The sequence below is a fragment of the Capsicum annuum genome, chromosome 3, assembly GCF_002878395.1.
Source record: "Capsicum annuum cultivar UCD-10X-F1 chromosome 3, UCD10Xv1.1, whole genome shotgun sequence".
Lineage (NCBI taxonomy): Eukaryota > Viridiplantae > Streptophyta > Magnoliopsida > Solanales > Solanaceae > Capsicum > Capsicum annuum.
The window spans coordinates 15,303,360-15,317,196 of record NC_061113.1 but is presented as its reverse complement, the minus strand read 5'-3'; the positions used below and the strand labels follow the sequence as shown (position 1 = coordinate 15,317,196).

Below are 13,837 nucleotides of genomic sequence, written 5' to 3'. Positions count from 1 at the left end.
ACGAGATAAAAAAGGCAAGATACAAATATACAAAGTGAAATAAGATAAGGGATAGGCAAGATGACATAAGATCTTATGAAACAATGGGAATCAACACGTGTATTAAACATAGAGACCCTCAAAGTCTCAATAATCAAACACCAATCTTCTTACGCTGACTACTAAGAGAATCAACTCACCTCAAAAACCACCGTTTCTAAGCAAATATAAATATTGGATTTTCTAAGCCCTAAACTACAATAGCTTTTCCAAGCCCTAACTAAGACTACACTAAGGTGTTCTATTCTCAAAGAGAGGACTTTCAATGTTTCAATATTTCATCATTCATAAAACTAACTAGCAAATGAACTAATAGAACCTATTTATAGTCTAACTTATTACATAAGAAAATGACCACAATACCCTTAATGAAAAGGGGTGGTCATAGAGTCCTCAATCTTCAATGCTCCAAGCAATCTTTCACATGTGGGATTGCTCTTTGGTGTACTCAAATCGGGCCCTCCATGTCGGATCCCGTTTCCTTAATGTGACCAAAGCTTGATGCCCCACATACTGACTTCGGATGATGTCATTGAAAGCTAAGGCGGCCATTTGAATCGTATCAACAGACCGCCCCCAAAAAAAAATCTCGAACATGGGTCGCACCGCGAACTTTTCAGGACGGATCAACAAAATTTGGGTCACAAACTCTAATCTATGTTGCTTGAATTCTTCAAAAATGTCAATTGGTACGTGTCGGATTCGCCAAAGCTAGTGTATTTTTGGAGAATCCGACACGGTGCAGCATTGAAAGTGAAGAGTCCGCTCAACTTAGACTAACATTAATCATAAGATGCATTTATGCTAGTAGCTCATTGAGTAAACAAGAAGGAAATACAAGAAATTCTCTTCTTAAGATTCCTCTCTCCTTCTGAAGGAACTGCCTAAAGGAGCAGAAGGTTTATGACTGACAGATGTATTTCATACTTACAAAATGTTATTTTCTCCCTCTCCGTTGTCCAAAAACTACCCTTCTAGTGAATTCAGACTCGTGTCAAAGGGTGTGCATCTTAATCCTAGTCATCTCTTCAGAACTATGTGTGACCAAAGTGAGAAAACATACAGACTACTTTTGCAAGAAAGGCCTTGACGGAACTCTTGCATTGCTGCATTACAAGTTCTTGTCACAGAAATGGAGAAATTCATAACAAAATGCATATTAGAACAAATAATTGAGCCGTGATGTACAATTAGCAAATATAACATACTGTAATTAAAGTTTCATAAATATTGATATATGCATTTCTAATTTACACAGAATTTAGTACTTGAATTTATAACCTAAGTACAAAAATGTTTCTTATTAAATTTCGATCTGTTACACATTATATTTTCCATGCTAAAAAGAATTGGTGCCTTGTTACTGTCTTGTTTATGTTATTTGTCGTGGATATTATTCTTATTGAGTGTTATTTTCTCACACATTAGTTAAGAATCTTGTTACAGTCTTGTTTTTGTCATTTGTCTTGGATATTATTGCTGTGGGTTATTATTTTCTCAACACATTAGTTAAGAGTGGTAATATTTTTTTTGTTTTGTTTTGCTTATCCACCTTCTTGTTTTGGGTATATCAGTGGGGTCAAGAATGACAGCGGGCGCAGACAGTGACCAGTGAAAGGGACTAAAACTATTTATATCCTCTTCTTTTTTTTGTGGATAGGAATGATAGTGTTGTGCATAAAGAGTAAGTAGTATTTATAGTATCCTGTGCTACCCATTGGGTTCTAAGAACCTCTGGAAGTTACCTGTTTATAACATTCCAGCAAAGAAGATGGGAGTCTCTGACACTGATGATTATCAGGCCACAATTCAGAAAAGTCATGCCAGAATGGGTGACCTTAAAGCCTTTGATGATACTAAGGCTGGGGTTAAAGGGCTTGTTGACGCTGGAATCACCAAAGTACCTGAAATATTCATTCTACCACCAAAAAACAGGCCAGAATCCTTGGATAGATGTGGGTCACCGTTCATTTTTCCAATGATAGACCTTGAAGGCATGGATGAAGACCCAATCAAGCATAAAGAGATTGTGGACAAAGTTCAAGATGCATCGGGGACATGGGGTTTCTTCCAAGTGGTTAATCATGAAATTCCAACTTCTGTCCTTGGAGAAATGTTGCGAGGAACATGAGAGTTTTTTGAGCAAGATATCAAGGTTAAGAGACAGTATTACACTCGAGATATCACGAGAAAGGTGGCTCACATTAGCAATTTTGATTTGTATAGCCCTTCTGTTCCAGCTGCAAATTGGAGGGACTCCATTTTCTTTTCAATGGCTCCTAATCCTCCCAGTCCAGAAGAATTTCCAAGACCATGCAGGTATATGTTCTGAGGATGAATTAGAAAATCAACCAACCTCATTTATTAACCTAGTAACTAAATACTATGTATTGTGTAGTGACAAAAATCAAGAATAAACCATTAAAATGTTGGCATTGTTATATGTTTCGTTGCAATTGAGTTACGCTGACTCTGAGGGTAAGTTTTGATAAATACTAGTTGGGAAAAGTAAGAAAATTTAACTAGAAATCCGGACCCAGAGAGCCAATCAAGCATAGCATTTCTCTTTTAATACTGATATGTGCTGTTCATTAATTTTATGAAATTGCTGCAGGGAAATACTATGGACTACTCTAAGCATATGATGGAATTGGGCAAATCCTTGTTTGAATTATTGTCTGAGGGTTTAGGCCTCACTCCATCTCATCTCAATGATAGTGATTGCACGGAGGGGCTCAGTGTTTTGGGCCATTATTATCCAGCATGCCCTCAGCCAGAACTCGCCATTGGCACCAGTAAACATTCTGACAATGATTTTATCACAGTGCTTCTACAAGATCATATCGGCGGACTACAAGTGCTTCACCAGAATCAGTGGGTGGATGTTCCTCCTACACCTGGTGCTCTTGTGGTGAACATCGGAGATCTTCTGTAGGCTAGTAGTCTTTTTCTTTTCGATCCTTATATCTGTTAGAGTGGGTAAAAAGTCCCACATTAGTTGGGGAATAGGTCCAACTAATGAGCTAGCTTAGTGGGTAATCCTCCTCACCCCATGAGCTAGCTTTTGAAGTTGAGTTAGGTCCAAGATCCATTCTTGACAATATCTACTCAATAAGAATGAATGTAATACCTTATTTGGTATTGATACTAGTTGTGCTTATTTTTGCTGGTTTTTTTGCAGCTCATATCAAATGACAAGTATTTAAGTGTTGAGCACCGAGTATTGGCAAATAAAGTTGGACCAAGAATATCAGTTGCATGCTTCTTCCTTACAGGTCCATTGCCATCTTCTAAGCTTTATGGACCAATTACTGTATTGTTGTCAGAAGATAATCCTCCAAAATATCGCGCAACCACAGTGGAAGACTACACTCATTACTTCCGTAAAAAGGGCCTGGATGGAGCTTCTGCATTGTTGCATTTCAAGATATAATCACAGCAATGGAACAATGAAAGTATGATGAGTAATAAGAATTTAACTTTTGATGTATCTTATGCTGAAGGTTTATATATGTTGAAACATCAACTGTTATGATCTTTGCAAGATCGTCCTCGTGAATGATCAGGCTGGCAAAGTTTTTCTATTTGTTATATTGTCTATTCTGGTCCGAAATAAATGATTGTCAATTAAATACATGTAGCATTGGATAAAATGTTTGTTTTTGTTCTATTTATCTTTTTTTTTTTTCTTTTTTTTGTAAATATAGTGTGGTGTGACTACTGCTAGTGAGTAACGAAAATTAGTTTCAAATTCTGGAGCTAAAACTTGTATAAACGAAAAGGAAATACAAGATGATGAGTTCAGGTGCCTCCTAGCATCGTGAATTTTGATGATTGACAAACCTGATGAGAGCACCTGGTATGCAATGCTATCTTCCCTACAAGTTTGTTACACGAAATCTGTCTCCGTACTGCTTTGTATCAGTAGTAAATGGAAGTAGGGCTGAGGTGCACCGCACTGGTCCTCCCCTGTCCTCCAATGAGAATCAATTAAGGCTTTTCTCTCCCGTCACCCCTCATATATACATATATACACATCATTACATTGGAAGAAAACCTAGTTTTTGCAAAAAACAAAAGGAGCTTATTCTCTTCTGCAAAAGCTACCGTTCTGAGCTATTGAAAACAAAGCTTCAACAACCGGGAAACCATTCTGCTCATGGTGAAAAGTGTCCCTGCTTGAGTCTTTGTAATTTCATTTTTAACATTGTAAACCCACTCCTCTTCAAGAGATCAGTGTAGGTATTTGATTTTCCTTTTTCTTTTCTACTTGTGGGTGTTAGCTAGATTTAGCTGACAGAGTCTTTGTAATGGAGTTATTGTGATGAGGGATTGCAATAGAGTTATTGCAAGGGATTAGGGATTGTTAAACTGATGCATTACAATGCTCTCACACACACGGAAACCATTGAAGCAGAGAAGAGAAGAAAGGAAAGAGCTAAGATATTGTTATTCAAGTGGTGAGAGTATACAATGAGAGAGGCATGGTTGCTATTTATAGGCTCACATGTATGTCACATGAGCTTCTAGAACATTCCTAACTAACTCTAACAACTTGGATAACTAATCTAATCAGCAAACACTAACTTGGTGCCTCCACTAACTTCACTAACTAACTTGGCTAATCAACCTTTTATCAATGTAACAGTAAAAACCTAAAAACAGTAAAAAATCTCAGAAAAGTGATCAATAACTATTACATTTTAACAGGGATTAAGAGGTTAATTTCTAGATTACATAAGATTGTAATCTGAATTTTGCTTGGCGCTAGTGAAGCAGTTGAGAAATCCCATTGAGGAAGGTCGTGGTTTTACTCCCTTGATCAAGGAAGTTTACCCGTAAACATCCTGTGTCCTACTTTACTGCTGTTTACTTCCTGTTCTTGAGATAACTTGTCTTTATAGCTTAGCCACCAGGTTGAGAAACAGGTCCTTAGTACTGTGGTGGACTCATATTAGCTTTCACAAGATATTCTCTTCTCAAGATTTGAGCAAAGAAATGCCTAAAGGAACAGAAAGTTTATGAATGATAGATGCACTCCATACTTATTAAAATGTTATTTTCTCCCTTTTAACGAAATTCAGACTCGTGTCAAAGGGTTTGCGTCTCAATCCTTGTCATCCCTGTCGAACTATATGTCGTCACCTTATGTAGAAGCTTAAGCCTAGTCATCTTTGTTGAACTTCTTGTGACCATCTCTTCTAAATGTGTTAAAATTTCAAGGGAAGAAAACATATATTAATTCAATCTTATATTAGCATGCCTACTTGTGCTAACCTGATCATTTTCTTGGGCCATGCATGTGGAAGTACCTTTTGGTACTGGCTGACAGTGAGACATGAAACTAGGAGTTCTATATGACTGACCACCTCATTTAATACATCTAAGTTGTTACAGTAGGAATCCTGTTTTTTTCATTCAATAATGTCTTAACAATTTCAAAAGATATGAACTATTCTGAGATGCTTGCCACTACCTTCTATTTCTATTAATCTCTTAGACCTGTTCTTGGAAAACCGATATAGTTTGTATGTCTTTTTTTAATAAGTAATTATGTGTACATATACATACATATACACGTCTTATACATTCTAGGTTTGTTGCTTGTCTGAGGTGTTATCCAGCTTGAATGATGTCCTTGTCATCCAAAAGTGGGTAATGCCGCTCCCTCTCTAACTTCAGAGCTTGTAATTGTGACATTCAAACGTGTCAACCAACTCAGTGTCTAAAATTATTATTGATAAAAGAGATATATCTTGTAATTGTGACATTAAAATGTGTACTTGCAGCTTGCAAACCAATTTTTCCTTTCCTAGACTTAATTCCACATGTTGTTATTCATCTTCTCTTTTTTCTAGATTTGATATATATATATTTTTTATAGTTCTCTTGTAGTCATAGAAATCAAAGTACATTAGAACATCAAATTGAAGTATTTCTCATCCAAGTTAGGAGACTATCATAGCAAAAAAAGATGGTAGTCTCTAGCACAGATGATTTTGAGTCCAGAGTTCAGGAAAGTTATGGCAAAATGAGTGACTTATAAGCCTTTGATGATACTAAGGCGGGCGTCAAAAATCTTGTTGATGCTGGAATCACTAAAGTACCTAAAACAAACTCAAATATGCTGTATTCTTGAATATTGTTTTGCTGATTACTAGTTTTTAATGAGTTATGCCTATTGTCAGTAAAAACAAGCTCCACAACTACAATTAGCTAAGATCATGAAAGATCGTACATGAATTAATTACCTAGTTCATGTCTTAGGAAATTAATCATAAGATGCATGCACGCTAGTAGCTCATTGACAGTAACTCTAACCACTATTTAATTTAGGAAATATGTGCAGTAAAACTCATCAGCCCTTGATAACCTCAGGAGCGCGCTCGACTTGTTTATTACAGAAGGTAAAATGAGCACAAATGGTTAAATTATTGATTGATTTTCAAAACTGAACAAATATAGTTGAACGTCTAGTTTAGTAACATCCCAAGTAAAGATAGACAAAGAGAGTAAACAAAAGGGTTATTTAATGGTACTCATGGATATGTGGTGTGCATAAAGAAGAGAAGAAAAGGCAGAGGCAGATTGACTTTGGAAAAATTCAAAGAGGTGACTTTCCAGTTTTTGTTTTTTTTTTTTAATTATTATTATTATTAAGAATAACCTATCTATGTGACCATCTCACTCAACGCAATCAAAATCACTGAGAGCGGCAAATATTCTCTCAATTTTGCGATTTAAAGTGATATATTCTTCGTTAAAAAAGTGGTGCATATGTGCCCCATCATCTACCACTTAATGTATATTTACCAATTTTTTATTTATTTGATCAGATTTACAGAGTACGTGAATGTTATCTACTAGGAAAAATGATTTGACTTGCCTAATGTGATTATAACTCTTTAATTTTGTTGTAATTGTACATTTATTATTGTTTGTTTGGATTTCTTGATGATATGAACAAGAAATTCTTTGAAGAAAATAATTTGAATTTTTTTTCTCGTTGTAGCTTTTAGATATCATGTTATGTCAATAGCCTGGACTCTTTGTTAAATAGACCTTTTAAGTCTATTTTTTAATTAAATGGTCCATAAGTTTTTTTTATTTAGGGAGATGACCCATGACAGATCTATTATCTGTCCGACAGATATATAGACAGATCGATTATTAATCCGACAGATCGATTATCGATCCGACTTATATATAGACAGATCGATTATGTCACGATCCAAACCGAGGCCCTAATCGCGACGGGCATCCCGAACCATGAAGGCCCGAGTGCCCCTTCTAATTGGCAATCATATGCATAATTCATATACTATAAAGGAAATGCGGAAAACATAACAAAACGGAAACATGGTCATTCTCTTACTTCAACTAATCCATACAAATATGAGTTCATAAGTATTCAGAAAACATTTAATACCAGTCTGCGAAATCTCTAACAATACGAAAACAACATCTGTCTGTGACCGAGACAAGGCCTCGGGTCGGACCATGATCTAAAAGCAAATGACATTGTCCCATAACAAGGCCTTCTGAAATAAGGAAGGCACACCAACTGCAAACTCTGACAAACCAATCTACTACTTAGCGGGACCTCGGGACTGTGCCTCAGATCCTGAAATAGAGGGGGTCAATACAAATGTACTGGTATGTGAAACAACCCAAACAACCCAAAATAACATGTTTTTATACAAAATAGGTGAGAGCATTTCATAATATCAGTGAACATAATACAAGTAAAAATACATGGGCATATTTTAGTGCACTTCAAAACAATTCTTGACAACTTTGACTCACTCTTTGTTATTCTTCTAATCTAGTCGGTACACCCTACAAATCTGTAATTTCACGAGCTATGTGGAACCTGTCCTTGACTCGGCGGCCAAGCCTCCAATCCAAGTAGCCGCCAGGATTGGAGTGGTGATCCCCCCATGTGAGCACACTGCAAGGAATTCTCCCATGTGAGATGTCCTAAATGTCAATATATCATAAGTCCCGCATCGGTAATTACGGTTTCCAGCGATGAGCCCCTACACTCAAACGTCTTCTTCGGGTAACTAACTAGCTCTCTTAAACTCAATTTTTAGTTTTTTAAAGTCATGCTCCATACTTTCTGTCACGATCCGAACCAGGGCCCTGACCGTGACAGACATCCCGAACCATGAAGGCCCGAGAGCCCTTCTAACTTGTAATCATATATACCATTCATATACAAATAGGAAATGCGGAAAAATACATAATGAAACGGAATCATGGTCATAAGTCTGAATTCAATTTATAATATAGAAAGTAAAGCCCAACAATAACTAGATAATGTCTGAACCAATCTGCGAAATCTCTACTACATGATCAAATCAAAGCTGTATGAAAACTGGGACAAGGCCCCCAGTAGACCAAAATCATAATAAATGATAAATGACTGAAAACAACTAGGCCTTCTGAAATATAGAAAGCTCACCAACTGAACTCTGCACTTCTGCCAGAAGAAATCTACTTCTTATCAGGACCTCAAGATTAAGCCTCAGAACCTAGGAGGGTAGGGGGTCAATACAATTGTACTGGTACACAGAGCAATCCAAAATAATGTATTTATATATAACATAAGTGAGAGCAATTCATAAAACATTTTACATATAATATATGGAAACACATGGGCACATTTTAAAGACTTTGAAACATTTCTTTGAAACCATGACTCACTCTTTGTCTTACTTCTGAGATAGATGGTACACCTTATAATCTGTAATTCTACGAGTTATATGGAATCCGCTCTTGACTCGGCGGCCAAGCCCCCAATCCAAGTTTGCCACAAGGATTGGAGTATCTATAAGGGGACACGCAAGATCACATAGCAGGGTACCAAAATCCCCAATCAAATCAATATGTCATGGTAGTGCACAAGATCACAAAGCAGGGCTCCTAACCATAGTCCCAATTTGGGACGACATGAATCAAGGTACACAAGATCACAAAGCATGGTACCATAATCCTATATCGGTAAATCACGGTTTCTAGCATAGAGTCCTGCAACTCGTACTTTCTTTGGGTAACCATCTAACTCTCTTTAAGCCCATTTTTAAACCTTTTCTTAAACATGCATCTTTCAGAATTCATAATTTGAAAATCTGATTTCAAACATGTGTTCTATTCTGTTCTGAATTACTATGGCTTTAACTGAGTTGGTGTCATCACACCAAGACTTGCAAGTCCTACTTCTGAGCCATATTGAACCATGCATGATTATTTCATTAAAATATAATTCAGACCATCCAAGCATGCAAATAGTATAAGAGATTTCATGTTCCTAAAACTATGCAAAAATCTCATTCTTCCAATAAATATGTGGTGGTCATGTAATCTTTGACAAACCATGCAAATCTTCTCATTATATATTTATATTCAACATTGGTCAACATAAACATCCCTCTCTTTTGAAATTAAAACCATAATTCAATCATAGCATTAATCAAGATATTTCATATCATGCTTTTCAAGATGCATTCAAAACAGTCCATAGAATATGAGAAGTAAAGAAAAATCATAACAAGAGAGGGATTCTTTAGGATTCATGCTCTTAATTGTATATTCATCCTTAAACACATGCATACATATATATAGAGTTTCAAATCAATTTGGGGGAAGGCCTAAAGACCAAAACAATACTGATCAAGGCTTCTAAAACATGCTAGTAATCATACATTCATAACCCCTTTCTTAAAAATCATGATTTCTAAACCATTAGCATGAATTAAAGATGGGTTTTTTGCCCATGAAATTTTAGAAAAACTCCACATACCTTAATTTATGACTCTTGAATGAACTCGTGCTTTATGGATGCTATTCGAACAATTGATGGGTGTTTCTTGTAGCCCTCGCAATGGGGATTTCAAATCTTGAAGAATTATTGAAAATCCATGGTGAAATCTTAAGATTTTGATCTTTGGGTTGAAATACTAAGGAGTATTCTTGGTGATTTTGGGTGAAAATAACCTTATTTTGGTGTTTGGGGGATTTAATCCCGTGTTATGACTGAATAGGGGGTGAAAAATACCACTTTTTTTATCTAAAAATGTGAAAATAGATTTTGGTGAAAATTGATATTGTTGGAAAGCTAATTCAAAGAGATTTTATTTGATATATAGGTGGCTCTGTAATTCGTTATATACAAAGAGTTATGGTCAATTGAAGTTGACCCAAGTTTCGACGCTCACTCAAACTCGAACGATAGGAAAGCTTTCAACTCGTCCTTGAGTTAGGGGACCTCTATGATCTCAATTCATGCTCAAATAGGTTCCCACACTACATAATTGATTAACATGTCAAATTTGCATAGGATTTATGGCTTTTGGATCATCTACGCATAGAAATGACAGTTTTTCAAAAATGCGGGGTGTTACACTTTCAAAACGGTCAATAGTACTTATTCTGTCAAGGGCATGTCATCACCGGGTATCGTCATACCCTGACTTGCAAGTCAATCAATTCACATCATATCATATCTTAGCCCCTTTTCACTTATTATCATGTTAATGATCACCCTTAGTTTTTAAACATCAAGTGAGAGAGAGTTATGCAATAGATTTTCATTTGAGTTTACATCAAAACACTCTTCTCTCAATAGTACAATCATAAGGTGTCCATATCATGTTTAAGTATTTCTCTTTAACTTATAATAATTAAGTATTTCTCTAAATTTAATTACTAATATTTTATGTTGTTATTTAATACTAATAAAGTAGTTGCCGAGCTTGTTTTTACGGACAACAGGGAGGGAATTATGTTGTTATTCCTCCTTGCGTTCAACTGCGTTCCAGTCAGCAAGTTAGAGCTTCTAAGGCAAAGAATTGGTATTTGCATTTCATAAAGCAAGGAGGAGTGTTGAAAGTTGCTTTAAGAATGCATCCTATTTTTGTTTTACTTAGAAATTCTAGCCAAATTGGGATTCCATATGTTAATTTAGGTAGAAATAGGTTATTTCTTTTATAGTAGGTTTGTCCTATTTTTAGTTATAATAGCAACTATTTAAGTTGCTAGTTGGTGATCAATAATATATGCCTTTCACCAGAAAAAATTAACCTCTCTGCATAATCTCTTCTTTAAACTCCATCTCTGTTTCAGCGGCTAGCTTTTGAATTTAATCCCTGCGTTATTTTCCTTTAATGGTTTTAAACCAACAATAACCCCTATTTGCAGTTTGAGTTTCTAGGCTACTACCTAGCAGAGTTAAGTTTATTGGATTACAACTGTATAAAATTCTAGCCTTCTTTGGTAGCTACCGCTATAGTTAAAGAACGTTATAACAAAATGACGTTATAGAGAGGTCTAATGTATTGTGTAAAGGAGAAATATTTTAATGATACTAATAGTGTTGGATTGCCCTTAAATTGCAGAATTTAAGCCAAATGAAAATTTAACCACCTTCTTCCTCCATCACCTCCAAAAATGAAAGTTACACATCTCAGTTGGGAACAACAAAAGAAAAAGGTAACAACTCAACCATCTAATAAATTTAGGGTGTGTCGCAGGCATTTTGGTCATAGTTTAAGGTCTACTTACATTTTTTTCCTATTAACAATATGTCAATATCCTATAATTGTTAGTGTTGTCACTTTCATTAGTTGTTGTATGCTTATAATCTATAGAGGTTTGATTTACTTTTATAAAGATGCCTTATATTTGTCAATTTTCTCCTGTTGTTGCTTATGCAGTAAGTATCTTCTTAATGCTTCTTGTGTCATGGAAGAGTAATTCAATCAAACTTTTACTTGTTATAGTTAATCCTCTAAGAGTGATAAAACATACTTGTGCTGTTTGGTAAAAACAAAAAAGAACTAAGAATTATTATAATTTAGGGAGACGATCTGACGAATGGTATAAAAAATATATAGGTGTAGCTTATCGGTATGAACTGATTTGTTGAAGCAAGTTGCTTCAAAAAGAAATTTGAGACAGTTTTTTGCAAATTTCTTTATGCTCAGAGCTGGTGAAATAGTTTTAAGTGTTCAAGTTCTGCCCAAAAGGTTAATTTTTTCTTTTGTTTGTATATATGGTAGATGTTGAATCCTTTTGTCTTCTTTGTGTACCTACTTTTTATACTTTGAATTGGAATTCTCTTAGTAACAATCATTCCTTGTTCTTCATTAGCAAAAGAATTATAGCGGGTTTGTGCTCGAAAAAAGAACAATTAAAATTGCAAGTCTAGTATCTAATATTTATGATATTGCAGCAACCTAACAAGAAGAAAAGAATTATCAGTAATACGGAGGAAAAGAGAGGTAATACAGAGGAGGAGAAAGGAAATTATGCAAATAGTGCCTACTTCAATAAGCTATCTGCTGATGCTATAACCTCTCTTTTGCTAAGATGCTTCATCAAGTCATTGTCCATGATAAGGTGCACATCCAAGTTGTGGAATGACTTCATTATTAGTCCTTCGTTTCTTCATTCTCACCTCAGACAATCAACAGAAAATGGCCCCCAACTTCTTAGAACTTCTTGCACCGGTCAGAAAGGTCCAGGCTGCGATTTGTTTCAGTTGACATGGATGGAAGCAAGGAGGAGTTATACACCGTCACAATTCCTGATGGGCAACTTGTTTGCAGCAAAATGCAAGTATGTTATGGTTTGGTTTGCCTTAAAACGGATTATCATCGTATTTATTTGTCCAATCCTGCCACGCAACAACTGTGTGAACTGTCGAAATGTTCACCTTCTGCTACCCCTGGATATTACCATTTTGGTTTTGGAAATCTTCACTCAAGGAAGGAATACAAAGTGGTGCATATTTTCTACGGGGTCCCCGGTGTCTTCCTGGCAAACTTCAGCTTTCTCAACTAAAATGTGAGTTTCGTACTCTAAACAAGGTTGGTGACATTTCTTTGAATAGATGGAAAGAAATTACCGACATACCTGATCATCAGTGTTTGTCAGGTCTGTTAGTAAATGAATGTATGTACTGGTTGACTCGATGTTTTCCTTATGCCCATACTAATTGAATTATTTCACTTGACTTAGAAAATGAAAAATTCGTAACTGTACACCCCCATAGCCTTTTGGAAGTATTTTTGGTCTGGCTCTAATGGAATTGAAAGGGATGCTTTGCTTGCCAGACGCACTCCGCTTTCGTAGGAATTCAATTCTAGACCTGTGGATACTCAAGGATAACGTAAGCTGCACTTTGGTAAAGGAGTACAACGTAGATTTGGTCAATTTTAAATATGCGGAGATTAAGTCTTTCCTCCAGTCATGCAATGAACTAATAATATTCCAACATTTAGATATGGTTGTCTTCTATGACCTAAAAAGAAAATGCTTCAAACTAGTGGAATCACTTAGGTTAAAGCATTATGGAATTTACGCAAAAAGCGTATTTTCTTTAGGAATCATATAGGTCCTTCCTTCTAAGGATCTATGTATTCATCCTGTTTATGTTACATGGCAAAGATTCATATTCACTATCTTAAAAGATATTACTTTAGTATAACATTGTTTATGATGCATGCTTAGTGAGCACTGTAATTATGTTATCCTTCTTAATTGAAAAATGAACGCATCCAATTCTTGATCTTCCTCTTCCTCTGCTTCATCATCATTATCAGAGAGGTGTGCTTCTTCCACATTCTCTTTTTGGACGTCAAATTCTTGATCTTTTTCTTTCTCTTCTCTTTTTTTTTCTTCACCTCCCGCTTCATCATTATGTTCCTGTTCCTCTACTTCATCATGGTGTGCTTCTTCTTTGCTTGTTGAACATGAGGATTTGCTTCTTGAACTGGAGGATGATGTTTAACTA

At 35.7% G+C, this 13,837-nt stretch overlaps 2 protein-coding genes and 1 pseudogene across 2 annotated transcripts; all 3 read left to right on the top strand.

Moving 5' to 3' along the window:
- Positions 1-1,810: 1,810 nt before the first annotated feature.
- Positions 1,811-2,170, top strand: LOC124897011 (1-aminocyclopropane-1-carboxylate oxidase homolog). Its single transcript, XM_047409115.1, has one exon. The coding sequence runs from the start codon at positions 1,811-1,813 to the stop codon at positions 2,168-2,170; it is 360 nt and encodes a 119-aa protein (XP_047265071.1).
- Positions 2,171-2,215: 45 nt separating this feature from the next.
- LOC107864588 (1-aminocyclopropane-1-carboxylate oxidase homolog 1-like) lies at positions 2,216-3,692 on the top strand. The gene is made up of 3 exons (XM_047409114.1): positions 2,216-2,358; positions 2,654-2,950; positions 3,221-3,692. Exons 1-3 carry the CDS (start codon positions 2,353-2,355, stop codon positions 3,470-3,472), a joined length of 555 nt encoding a protein of 184 aa, XP_047265070.1. The 5' UTR covers positions 2,216-2,352; the 3' UTR covers positions 3,473-3,692.
- Positions 3,693-12,262: 8,570 nt separating this feature from the next.
- On the top strand, positions 12,263-13,438 carry LOC107865741 (annotated as a pseudogene).
- Positions 13,439-13,837: the final 399 nt, after the last annotated feature.